Source organism: Aspergillus ruber, assembly GCF_000600275.1.
Source record: "Aspergillus ruber CBS 135680 unplaced genomic scaffold scaffold00005, whole genome shotgun sequence".
Classification (NCBI taxonomy): Eukaryota; Fungi; Ascomycota; class Eurotiomycetes; order Eurotiales; family Aspergillaceae; genus Aspergillus; species Aspergillus ruber.
Genome location: NW_024467301.1, coordinates 114,939 through 127,707, shown reverse-complemented (window position 1 = coordinate 127,707; position 12,769 = coordinate 114,939). Strand labels below are relative to the sequence as shown.

The 12,769-nt window shown below is 51.8% G+C and overlaps 4 protein-coding genes across 4 annotated transcripts; 3 read left to right on the top strand and 1 right to left on the bottom strand.

Annotated features, from left to right (window-relative positions):
• The first annotated feature begins 66 nt into the window (after positions 1-66).
• EURHEDRAFT_521227 (RNA polymerase-associated protein) lies at positions 67-2,730 on the top strand. The gene is made up of 3 exons (XM_040786838.1): positions 67-598; positions 696-1,417; positions 1,473-2,730. Exons 1-3 carry the CDS (start codon positions 399-401, stop codon positions 2,351-2,353), a joined length of 1,803 nt encoding a protein of 600 aa, XP_040641135.1. The 5' UTR covers positions 67-398; the 3' UTR covers positions 2,354-2,730.
• Positions 2,731-2,904: 174 nt separating this feature from the next.
• Positions 2,905-6,865, top strand: EURHEDRAFT_513338 (uncharacterized protein; the record flags this gene model as incomplete). The annotated part of the gene is made up of 3 exons (XM_040786155.1): positions 2,905-5,702; positions 5,773-6,469; positions 6,521-6,865. 3 exons carry the CDS (start codon positions 2,905-2,907, stop codon positions 6,863-6,865), a joined length of 3,840 nt encoding a protein of 1,279 aa, XP_040641134.1.
• On the top strand, positions 6,677-9,952 carry EURHEDRAFT_528986 (uncharacterized protein; the record flags this gene model as incomplete). The annotated part of the gene is made up of 3 exons (XM_040787087.1): positions 6,677-7,175; positions 8,139-8,188; positions 8,474-9,952. The coding sequence occupies exons 1-3, from the start codon at positions 7,163-7,165 to the stop codon at positions 9,950-9,952; spliced, it is 1,542 nt and encodes a 513-aa protein (XP_040641133.1). The 5' UTR covers positions 6,677-7,162.
• A 70-nt stretch (positions 9,953-10,022) lies between these two features.
• EURHEDRAFT_513335 (uncharacterized protein) lies at positions 10,023-12,140 on the bottom strand (the record flags this gene model as incomplete). Its single annotated transcript, XM_040786154.1, has 4 exons — positions 10,023-10,118; positions 10,169-11,367; positions 11,476-11,885; positions 12,127-12,140. 4 exons carry the CDS (start codon positions 12,138-12,140, stop codon positions 10,023-10,025), a joined length of 1,719 nt encoding a protein of 572 aa, XP_040641132.1.
• Positions 12,141-12,769: the final 629 nt, after the last annotated feature.

The following is a 12,769-nucleotide window of genomic DNA, read 5'->3' as shown; positions in this document are numbered from 1 at the left end:
GCCTAACTCGGCTGGAACGTCATGGTACGCCGAATCAGCGTCGAATTCACTCACTTCCAACTTCCAACTCCCTCGCCCGCCACCCAGCCTCTCTCTCTATCACGACTATTCTCATCGCAACAGCTGGGTTTCGCGCCCTATTTTATCCGGAAGACTTATCGACGCGCCTTGATTCGAGTATACGCGCCGTCTAGTGTCTTTTTGTCCGAGTTCCGACAGAGGAGGACAGATTCTCCTTTTCTTTCCCTAGCTAGTCAGCTGTTCAGGGGTTGACAATTCCTCGATACCGGGAGATCTCTTTGCTGAGCATCTTGCGGTTACTCGCTAACCTGGTGCTCCCTGCCACGAATACAACAACCTGTTGAGATTACAGAGGACTTCGATCCGAATCATTCACCATGGCCGATGATTTTGATGCCGAGTTGCTCGCGTTGGCGGGTGACGACTCGGATGAGGAGACTTCGCCCCAAGCGAAGCAGAGCGCAGCGTCACCTGTACCATCACAATCTCACTCTCCGGAACCGACAAGTCGCAAAGGGACCGCTAAATCTTCGCGAAAAGGTAGAAAGTCACGGAGGGAAGATGAGGATGGAGAGATGTATGTTGTTATTCCTGGGCTCTTTGATGGGCCGTTCTGTTTAGCAGCGCTATAGTTGCACTTTAGGGATAGAAAACTGACTAATTGCGTTTCGCAGATCTGATGCAGAATCCGCCAGCATGTCAGAATCAGATTCTGAAGCCGAGTCGTCGCCGGATGTCGATGGTGAAGGTCCAATGTTCCCGTACGACAAGTTATACTATTCTGCGAAGGATAAGCAAGAGATTATGGCCATGCCGGAAATTCAACGAGAAGAGATCCTTTCCGAACGTGCCCAACAAGTCGATCGTCACAACCAGGATATTGCGCTGCGTCGTCTTCTAGCATCACGGGAACGCGAGGAGGCTCGGCAGGCGAAGAAGAACAAGCGGAAGGCAAGCTCAGCGGGAATAGATGATGTCCAGCGCAAGAGCTCTAGGCAAAAGACTACGCTCGGTGGCCGCAAGGTTGGAGAAGCTTCTGGTGCTATTGAGGCATACAAGCGACAGCGAGAGCAAAAGGGCAAACGAGACGAACTGCGGCGCCGTGACCCTGGCAAGGAAGTCGGTCGGGTCAAGGATGAGAGTGTCAGTGAAGACGATGCTGAGGGCGAGAGCGAGGCCGAATGGGACGACCGGGATCGTTCGCCTTCGTTACCCAAAGATGATCCTCCTGCAGAGCTACGCGATATCCAACGTGCTCGTGTAGGACGAAGCAACTTTGCGCAGGTCTGTTTCTACCCTGGATTCAATGATGCTATTTCTGGTTGCTACGTTCGAGTCAATGTTGGACCGAACAGGGATACTGGCACTAATGAGTATCGTCTCAGCTTGATAAAGAGTAAGTGGGATCAAGTCGATTTAGCACATGTGAAGATATACTAATCTTGAATTAGGATTTTCCGAAGGAAAGCCTTATGCTATGGAAGGTTCTAATGGGCGGCCTTTTGTCACGAACCAATATGCAATTCTCGCTCATGGCAAGTCAGAACGCGAGTTCCCATTTGTTGCCTGTTCCGACTCTCCTATTACCGATCATGAATTTAACCGTTACCGCCAAACGATGGCAGTCGAGGACTGCAAAATGGCCACAAAGTCTATGCTAGCAGATAAAGTGGGAGACATTAACCGCTTGCTAAATCACAAATTTACAAATGAAGAGTTGAACGAGAAGCTCCGGAAACAAGGATCGTTGGACTCGAAAACATCTGTCTTCAAGCGCATGGAGACTGAAAAGCAACTTGCCCTCGCAAGGGCTTCTGGTGATGATGCTGAAGTCGACAAACTACAAGCCCAATTGTCCGAATTGTCAGGGCCGAAATTGGCATTTGGCTCATCGCTCAACAAACCGCAACCCAAGAAACAGTCTGAGCATGAGCGTCTCGCCGAGCTCAATCTACGGAACCAACGGCTTAATTACCAGAATGTCAGGCGTGCTCAATTGGATGAGAGAAAAGCCACGAAGAAGGCTGCTGCTGCCATTGCCCGTGGAGAGGCTGCGCAGGACCCATTCATGCGCGCGAGGACTTTGGCCAAGACACACCACGATTCCAACGGTGTTAGCGGTGTACCGGCGCCCAAGACAGAGTTGCCCGTTGACAGCCGCGATGCTACACCAACAACCGGGCCAGACACTCCTGGCAAAGCTACACCGAAACGGAGTGAAACACCTACCCAGAAGAAGCCCATCAAGGGTGGAATTGCTGGTATTCGTCACCGGAACATGGATGACGAGAATATTGCAGCTTTGGATCTCGATTTGGACATCGAGATATAGTTTCCTCCAGCATGAGAAGAGAAAACACGATGTCGAAATATTCACCGACGCGGGGAACCTGCTATGAACTATTGCTACCGGAGTGCTGGTAAGGCATTTGATACCCATAGGGTTCTTCTCTATATGCCGGCCGAAATGGCAGCGAATCTACTCGATTTGTATAATCTTGATGGAGTTTCACGGGTGTAAATGACCTTTTTTTTGCATGGTAATTTTGTATACGGAGCACTACGTCAAGGGTAGTCCACATTTGCATAGAAAACGAATCGCATAATGAACGAGAACCTCACAACCCACCCATAAGGCTCAATGTGACTGCATTTTCGTGTCAGAGTCACGTGTATCCATAACCAAAGGTAATATGCTAGGGCTCCGCGGTGACGCGCTGGACGCGGCGCGTCGTACTTGGAATCTCCGCCCTCATTGACAACCATACTTTTCAACCTATTCACAGCAGGCAATTAAAGACACATTATAAAAGGTATTCTTTTGCTAGTACCTATTTGAACTGATATCTTTTGTTTTGTCTTTAAATTATCATATAATCCACCATGTCTACCCCATCTACACCCCGCTCGACGCGCACCGCGTCACCGCCAGGCGACTCGCCGGCGATGCTTACACCAGGACAAAAGATCAAAGCTATGATGGCTCAATTCGATAGTGATTCGGAATCAGAGAAAGAAAATACGCCTAAAGTACGGCGACCGATCGCGAGACCAAGCTTCACGAATAACACATCGACGAACGAACCGGCTCAGGAACAAGAGGCAGAGTATGCGGATTCGGACGAGGATGAGGGAGATGATGATATTGTCATGCCCAGGGGGCGGATGGCTGCGAGGTTACAGGCTCAGGGAGAAGACGTGGACAATAATGAGTCTGAGACGGCTTACGATCGAGTGAAGCGGACTCTAGGGGAACAGGATAAGGGGACTCAGGAGGACGATGACGATGACCTTCCTATGGCTGGACCAAGAAGGCGACAACCGAATAAACAGAATAACTCCGAAGATGAAGAATTGGATCGATCGCCGTCTCCGGCTCGCTCGTTTTCTCCGTTATTTATGTCCTCGCCAGCACCACAACGACATGCACTGCGTGAAGAAAATGGATCTGATGGATCAGAGAACGAGGAACCACAACCGAAGAATAACGGCCGACTGCAGACACTCATCGCTCAGAAACGCAAGGAGCGAGAGGACCGCGAACGAATCGAAGCCGAGAAGAAAGCTGCTCGCGCAAAACAAAACGAACAATTCAGCTCCGACGTTCTCTCCGGTGAGGGCAGTGGTGATGAAAATGACCGTCATTCCGCAAAGAAGTTGTCGCAGCAAGCTCGTCCGTCACGCAAGGCCAGCAAGAAGGCTATAGAAGAGATGAATCGCGAGACTCAGCGGATGAGTAGGAATATGCAATTGGCGCATCAGGCGCAGACGAAGAAGAAAATTACAAAGGAGAGTTTTTTTGCTAGATTTAACTTTGGACAGCCGAAGACGGACAATGCAGGGCCATCGGCGGGAAATTCGTCGACGACAGCTTCGCAGAACTCGTCTGACGGGGAAGCACAGAAGGATCGGGAGACACCGCGTACGTCTCCTGTTCCAGGCCCTGCTGATAAACCAGCTGGTCCTGATGCTGCAAGTGACAAGGGGAAAGAGCCGGAAACCGAAGCTATGGAGTTTACCAGGCCTCCTCTCGAGGAAGTCCTTGCCAGAACGCATCTACAGCAAAAAGAACCAATCGTTGCAAGAGCTCGAGTCCAAACGCAAGAGCCACACCAAAAGGTATCAGCACCCAAACATGGTCATAAAACGCCCAAGAAGCCACCCATTCGCGTCCAGCTCTCTCGACAGTCGGTAGCCGAACACCAGCAGGAGGACTCCGACGACGAGCTTGAGGTTGTCACATCTCCTGCCAAGTGCCGTCGAATTGCAGCCTTCGAAAATATCAAGACCAAGAGATCAGAAGAATCCGCTTCCATGTTAAAGTTGAAGGCTTTGGCTCATCTCACTTCTCCTGACCGTCAAGCGACATCAACCAACTTCGCGCAGTTGTCAGCCGATTTGCTAGCCCAGGCAAGAAAACAGGCTGCCGACGAAAGAAAGCAGAGAATTGACGAGCTTAGGTCTCAGGGTGTTTTTATTGAAACCGCTGAGGAACGACAAGCCATGGAGGATGAAATTGAGAACCTCGTGGAGAAGGCCCGGCAGGAAGCTGACGACATCAAGAAGCAAGAGCGTAAGGAAAGGAATCAAGACCAAAGGGGTGATGACGATGAAAGTGATGGGGCAGATTATGAACCTTCTGGTTCTGAGGATGAGGTTGTTGGCGATGATGACGAGGAAGAGGACGAGGACGGAGAAGAAACAGGTGCCCAGAATGACGGGAACATGATTGACGCTGAAGCTGGTGATGATAAGGAATCAGCAGACGAGCAAAGCGATGCCATGTCTGCCGACGAAGTCGATGTACCGTCCACGAGAAGAAAGCGGCCCACTCGAGTGATCGAAGATGACGATGATGAAGATGAACAGCAGCATGAGCCCCAAGCACCAACAACTCCGTCGAACCCAATCACCCCAAACAAGGGCCCTGCAGCGAGGCCCGAGTTCCCCGGCTTAGAGGACTCTGCTGGATTGACCATGGGTCTAACCCAGGCTTTTGCGGGCACATTGGCTGGAAGTGGACAGGATACTCAGCCCAATACCCCCAGTGTTATCCCATCACTTCCAGACCCTGTTGTCGGTGTCGAGCCATCCGATTCTCAGATCCTAGTCAAAGACAGCCAGGGACAACGAGAAGAAACCACCGACGTCTTCGCAGGGTATGATCCGTCTGGGAGCGGTGTATCTGAGTCACCAGCTCCGAGAGCAATGTCCGAATTTTCGGTGCCTGAACCGACGCAAGATGCCGGCTTCGTGTATTCGCCTTATGATCCTTCGAAACGGTTCAGGCCTCCCCCGTCGACGATCGAAACTGTGATTGTCGAGCGGAGCGAAGCCCCCGTTTCTCCTGTTGCTAGCAGGAAAAACAAGCACCTTCGTCGCGGTCGTGCTGATAACCAAGGGACGGAAGGTCAAGGTGACGGCGACTTTGAAATCGACTCCAGTGCATTCGACGTCATGAGGAAAGCTACTAGGAAGAAGAACATTGTTCCATTCGACAAGCAAAAGAGCAAAGCCAAGGATGTTGTCGAGGATGCAGCCGAGGAATCCGAAGATGAATATGCCGGTCTCGGTGGTGGTAGTGATGACAGCGACGATGAAGAGGACGCATACGATCAGTCGATGATCAACGACAACAGTGGAGAGGTTGTGGACGAGAAGTTGTTGGCTAGGCTTAATGCGTAAGTATCGCTTGGACTTCGTTGCCTGGACCTTGAGATGAAAATTTGCAATGCTAATAGTACTCTGCAGTGCTCGACACAGAGACGACGACGCAAAGCAAGTGGAAAAGCTCATGAAGGATATTACCACTGGGGCTCTTCGACGGCGCAGAGGAGCTGATGATGACCTCGATCTCGATGACCCCGAAGACGAGCTCCTCGCCCGTCGTCGCGAGAAACAACGAGAATTCGCTCGGATGCGAAGAGCTCTTCTTGCCGATGAGAAGGTCAACGAAATTGCCGAGAACCCCAAGAAGGCAGCCTTCTTCAAAGCTATCGAGGACCGGGACGAGGAAGAGGATGTTGATCTGGAGTTCCTGGAGTACGAGAACGAGGGTGGTTCTCAGGAACAATCGTCGCAAGATGTGGCACCAGAAGCACAGAAAGACCCTGCCGCACCAGAAACCGAAAACAACGACAGCAAGAGAAAGCGACCTCTTGAGCCCTCTGCAGAAGACATCGCCAACCGTCCTCCACCCCATCTCCGTCGCAAGCCCGCCAGCCACATGTCCAAGAAACCCGCTACCCTCGCAGAGATCCGCGAAACAGTCTCTTTCCTCACAGAAACCCACGAATACGACTCCTTCCACGAAGACGCCGCCATCGACGAAGAGGGCGGCCAAGACGAACAAATGACAGAAGCCGGAACACCAGCGGCAGAAGAACCAAAGGAAGACTTTGTCCCTCGCACCCACAACCACAACCACCCCCGCCGCACACGAGGTCCCGTCGTCGACCGCCTGGCCCTCCTCCGGCAAGCTTCCTCCAACTCCGCCCAGTCCTCCGCAAGCACCCGCTTCGCCTTCCATGCCGGCGCTGGCAACGACGCAGCTGTGAATATCGGCTTCCGTCCTCCGCTTCGCAAGAACTCAGCAAGTTCTTCATCACCAAGCAGTTTGTCCTCTGGATCTTCTGATTCGCGAAAGACCATGAAGGCTTCTGCTGGGGCGTCGGCGGCGAAGAAGGGCGCTGTTAATTATTATACGGCTGCTAGGGAGAAGGAGCGGGAGAGTGCGATTCGGGCTAAAGAGAGGTCTAGTGGGTCGAATGTTGCGGCGTTGCTTAACAAACATGCTTCAAATCGGCGTGGTTTGGGGGCTTTAGGGAAGGGGCAGTGGGAGTGATTGTATTTGTTTGACATATATCTTGTGGGATCAGCGGGCGTCGTTTTGTGATTTTGGATAGTTGGTATATTTTAATCTATGGAATGTCTATGGCGAAGCTTCATTACTTGATGCGTTCATATTTGTAGTATTCGCGTGACAGTAGATTATTGACTTCCGGTCATCGTACACAAGAGGACGTTGTCTGTCTTGGTTCCGACAGACCTCTTATCAAAGGCAGCTTCCACTATCACATCGCTTGATTGGGTTTTTGTGCTGCCCTCAATCATTACGGATAAACTATATAACCATGTCGCCATGCTGCCATGCTGCCGGGTGGCTTTCATGGGATCTTCATTTGGAGCCTTCCAACAAAGTAAACAATTCAGTCAAGGAACGAATCGCTGTCGCACCCTGGTGACCTTGCACTTCGCCGTTTCGCGGAAGATAATACCCATCCCAGCCAGCGTTAACGGCAGCCTGGTAATCCTTGGAATAATCATCCCCGACATGGACACAAGTCCATTCCGAAGCATCCTCAGAACCAGCAGCAGCATGCCTCATGGCTTGCTGTTTCGCAGCGTCAAAAATAGCTGCACTGGGTTTCTCTTCTCCAGCTTCGTAGCTCGTAATGATAAGGTCAAGATCATTGACAACGTCCACTTTCTTTGCGGGAGACGGATTCCTCTCCTCAAATCCTGCCAGTCGCATACTCGACACGCCTTGGTCCGCACGAGTATCACCAACAGTCAGCCCCAAAGACTTCAAGACACCTGGCACGCGGTCATCCGAGTTCGAAATAACCCCGACAAGTATCCTCTCAAATGGCCCGAATCTCTGCTTATGCAGAAGACCCTTTTTGACCTCTCTCATCCTCACCATAAACTCCCCTGCATCTTCATATAAAGCATATCCCTCTTTACTAGCAAACCGATCGAGTAACCTCTGCACCAACCCCTCCGGCAAATCACCACCAGTGCCATTATCACCGTTCAACACCTTTCCAAAACTCCCCCGTATAACCCCTTCCCACCATTCTCTCGGCCCTCCATATTGTTCCCTTAGCGCTAGTTCCCTTCCGTAATTCGGATACCGCTTAGCATGCGCCTTGAAGACTTCTTTGAACGCGGGTTGCAGCGACTCGGACGTAACCAGCGACGGGGATAACCCAAAAGCGTGCGCGGTCGAAGCGTATTGCTCCGGAACGGGGAGACGAGGGTGAAAAATGGTACCGAAGGCGTCGATTGTGAGGAGAAGTGAACGCGGTGGCATATTTTATGTGTTGTTGAAGTAGTGGTTGTTGCAGCTGTCATATCATGTGGATCGGCGATATCGGCAGTCGGGGTCGGGATCGGGCATAATATCCAAAACAACGACCGCTGACCGAACGAGAAGCCGCTAACTATGCAGAAAATTGACCGGGATTGTTTTCAACTGTGGCTACTGGCGATGACGCGTCACCTGATTCTGTGCGAGCGTACGTATATATATCCCCCGTTTAACTGGAATCTTTACTTACTCCTGCAACAGCACCGAGTTCACGAATCTAAGATGCGGCTTCGATTCCTCTCCCTAGCCCTGCTGGCTAGTTTCTCAATCCCAACTATCGCCCATGAAGAATCCATACAGAATGCAAACCACATCTTCAACGCTATTCACTCGTCCATGCGTCAGTGGGGCTCGTCGCTGTACCACAATGGCATGTCCTTCTTTCTAGCCTCCGTCCCGGCTGGAACGCAGCTGTATCACGGCGGGCCGAGTCCTGACCATGTGATCGGGACGGAGTGGCTGGCGTTTGAACCGGAGCATGCGATTCTGTTTGCAAGGATGCCTCCGATGGGCTCTCAGCCTGGTGTTCCTGGGCGGGGTCCACATAAAGGACCGCCACCTGGTCATGGTGGTCCTGGAGGTCCCGGAAGGCAGAAGCCATTGTTGCTCGAGCCACCAGAGGATGAGGAGCCAAGGAGTTCTGGCTGGCTGCAGACCTACGTACCTGTTAGGGATCTACGATTGCTGTACATTGATGGCATGTCTGCCGGAAAGACGAGCAACGGGACTCTCGACTCACAGAACCGGATTCTGGTGAATGATACTGTTCACGACGATCAGATTATGAATGAGTTTGCGCGCGCGAGAGAATTCTGTCGCTTATCCCACGAAGTATGGAACGATCGACTGGACGGAGTGATTCGCATGGAAGCCGGTTTTGAGATTATCCTCTGCGAATTCGAGCGCGATTTACATCTGCTGCATGAGGTCGAAGTCCAGGCGAATAAAGGTGGTATCCCTCGTCATCTTCCACGGCCTGGTAAAGATCATAACAAGACCATGCATGAAATTGTTCCCGATTCTGGGCCGTGGATCAAGGCCATTACGGCACGGTATCATGGTATTGGGGGGAATCGGGTGAAGGTTAACTACGACCATTTTGTAACTGCTTTCACTTATGAGTTGGATATCTTCGGTGGTCAAAGCAAGAATCTCCGGCCCCGTTTGGACCATCTCGATACCTCGCAGCTGGAACCTATCCGGCAGGATCTTAAAGCGTTGATTCTGGGCCATGATACCAATGAGCCCTCATTTGACTGGCAGTCCGTTACGGACATGGTGGTTGAAAGATATGCTCATACGTTGAAGAGTCTGGTCTCTGCGAATATTACAGCAAACATGAAGCAATTACACGACGATCTCAAGAAGGTGGTAGATCCGTTCTTCGACTTTGGCGGCCGGAATATCACCGCCGAGGCAGAGCGTTGCGCAACCCAATTCATTCCCTTTAACGCCCCGATCGAAAGCGTAGCAGCTCGTGCCGTGCGTTCCATTGCTGACAGCGTTTGCTTCACGCTGCTGGAGGCATTCGACGAACCAAACTACGACACAGCCGTTGCCAAGATCCAGGATCTTGTCGACTACCTCGCCTGGACAACCTGGAAGGAATGTCGTGGCTGCGCGGACAACGAAGTCTGTGTGATACCTATCTGGCCGATGGGTATCTGGGAAGACTGGGAAAGCCCGACGTGTCGCGATATGAGGAACCCCCAGGCTGATGGGGTGGAGTATTGGGGAAGGGTCTTTGTTCCGGGGCCGACGGAGCATGATGATTCATGAATGTGATGAAATTCTGATACCCTGTATGTTTACAAATTGACGAGGCAATTATAGAACAAATGAAAACCCCCTATGTATAATGCAAGGTTGGTTGATAAGTCCGCAGCACTTCTTCCCATCTTGGCGAGTCCATAAGAAGGACGTTCGGGACTTCTCTCTCGACATACTGCACTTGTTAGCATAACCCTAATATGACAAGCAAAAACTGGTACTCACATCACGATACTTCCCTTCCATCCTCATCCTCAAAAAGCACTTAAACGGCATCGTATCCTGCAAAAAGTACTCCCCCACCTCCCTCCCCATCCCCTTCCCACTGGTCTCCCCCTCCAAAACACCGCCAAGCACCTCCCTCACAATCCCCCAACCCCCATCCCTCTCCAACCTCAACGCACTAACAATCAACCCCACATGGTTCTGCACGAGCGCATGGTGCACCTTACTCCACACATTGTGCAAATCCTCCGTCAGCGTCGCGCCCCCGGGAGGCAAACCATCGAAGTTCACGCCGAAATTCTCTAGTGTGGGAACGTGCATCCGCACACCGCCGAAATCACGAACCGCGAAACCTTTCACTTCTCCTGTTTTCCGGCAGATCCGGGCAACGAGGTTCTGCCCGTGTGCTTCGAGACCGATACCATAGCGGGCTAGCGGTGGGAGGACCAGTGAGAAGAGCCGGGTTGCGTATGTACGTAGCCAGGATTGTTTGTCGGAGGTTGTGCGCAGATTGTATAGGATCTCTGCGTAGCAGCGGGTGTTGTTGTATGGTTGTTGGGCCAGTGCTGCTGCGATGACGAGACGTTCGTTGTTGGCGTCTGCGCGGGCCTCCAGATCATCGCGGAGTATGCAGGAGAGATGTTTTGCGTCTGCGAAATTGTCCTGTCCGCCTGAGACTGCGGCGACTTCGCGGAAGACCCAGAGGTCGTTGGGGAGGAATCTCTCAAGCAGGGCCGTTTGAACTGGTCCGCCGCATGTTGTCCAGGGGGTGATTGTGCGCAGGGCAGATGTGATCTGGCATGCCAAGGAGAGCTTCAGGTGATACCCGAAATCGGATTCTGGGCGGAGGGTTAGTGTTCGCATTGAGGCTTGTGCGTCTGCGATGTTTTCCACTGTCTTGAGCACGACGGCATTTGGGAAGCGCTGGTCCACGGCGGGAAGTTGTCTCGAGAGACACGGGACGATGACTCTGTCGGGTGTTGTGCTTGGGATTTCCAGTTTTCTGAGCAGTGGCTGGATGATTTCTTCAAAGGCGCCTGTTACGCGGAGATCTGTCCTGGGCACAGAGAGGAAGGCGAGAGTTGGGGTTAGCATTTCGGGGATGTCAGAGGGTTGGATTTGGTTGAGGGGCGGTTGGGCGTAGCACAGGCGGTGATAGGGATGACTTGGATGGCCGTATATCAAGGCTCTTTCCCAGTCTGGGGATGGATTGTCGAGAGTGAGGATTTTCTGGGCTGCGCCGATGTCGAGCCATGTTTCTGTTTCTGTTAGTATAGGTCGTTTGTATATGGCGGGGTGAGGCTTACCCTGATTCCGCGCTGAATTACCTAATTCGAGGGCGATCTCGTTCAAGATTTCCTCGTCCGCATCTTCGACTAACCACGGGCTCAGATTTTTGAATAACACGCCCGGGTCCAACTCTTCCTCTTCTGCGTCACCATTGCCAATAACAACAGGCGGCTGTAGACTATCCGGCCGCACAACACACGCAACCTTTCCATCTCTGGTCTCTAGGACCGTACCCGGCTGAAGACTGACTTTCACCCATTTGCGATCATTTTCTCCGGCTGCGTGAAGACGGCTGTTCAAGTACAAAAATTGGTCATATTTCGATCCCCCGATAGTAGCATCCACCAGTCCCTCATTAACGACTTCGGCGAGAAGCCGCTTGGTGGTTTCGAAGAGTGCTTGGTTGTGTTTGGATATGTTGCCGTCGCTGCTATCTGAACGAAGCGGAATTGATCGCAGTAGCGATAAAAGAGAACGTATGGTTGTTGGGATAGTCATTTCGTGTTGTGGTCGTTGTGAAACAGTATTTTGCCATCAACCAGGACGGACCATCGAGCCCTTTTATAGATAATCTGAAGCTCCATTTCCTTTGCTCAGTTTTTAGAATACGTTTTCCAGAGGCCTACCCACACGCTCAAACACAGGCTCCGATTTGATGGTCGATCCACAGCTTAGCAGACATGCAGCCAGCCACCATTCGTAGTCCGAGCCCGAGATGAATCCACTTGATCTCTCAATCGGTGCGTGCCGGTGCAATGTCGATTTCCCAAGTTACCAAAAAGGCACTGGTGTCGGCGTTTGGTAACATGTTCCGACGCAAGCCAGCCTCGTTTCTGTTTCTAGTCTCTAACCCCGTCCTATGAGGGATGTACAGCAGTAAGTAAAAGCAATATAGCTGATCATTGCATCGTATATCATTCGCCATCGGTCGGGGTCGGCGTTAATCTCTTTCTTTTGAACGGAGTTCTCCTGCGAGTAAGTTTTTTCTACGGCCCGTATCCGGAATCCGGATTGTGTGGAGGTGCTGTAGCCTTTTGCGCAAAACCGCTACACCCGCCAAAGAAGAAATATACGTTTGTCGGAGCTCGATGTCGATGTTCTTTGCATCCCACCTCGCGCTAGACGCGGCGTAACGAAGGCAACTGGCAATACGATCGACTATTATACGAGAGGGTACGATGGGGATATGATAGCTTCACTTTGACAGAGTGCGGTGCATGTGCATAGACAGACATAACTGTACAGCAGGCTCTTCCGGCGTCCCAATTCGCCGCCGACAGGATCTTCCACCCAACGTGGGGGAAATCCTTC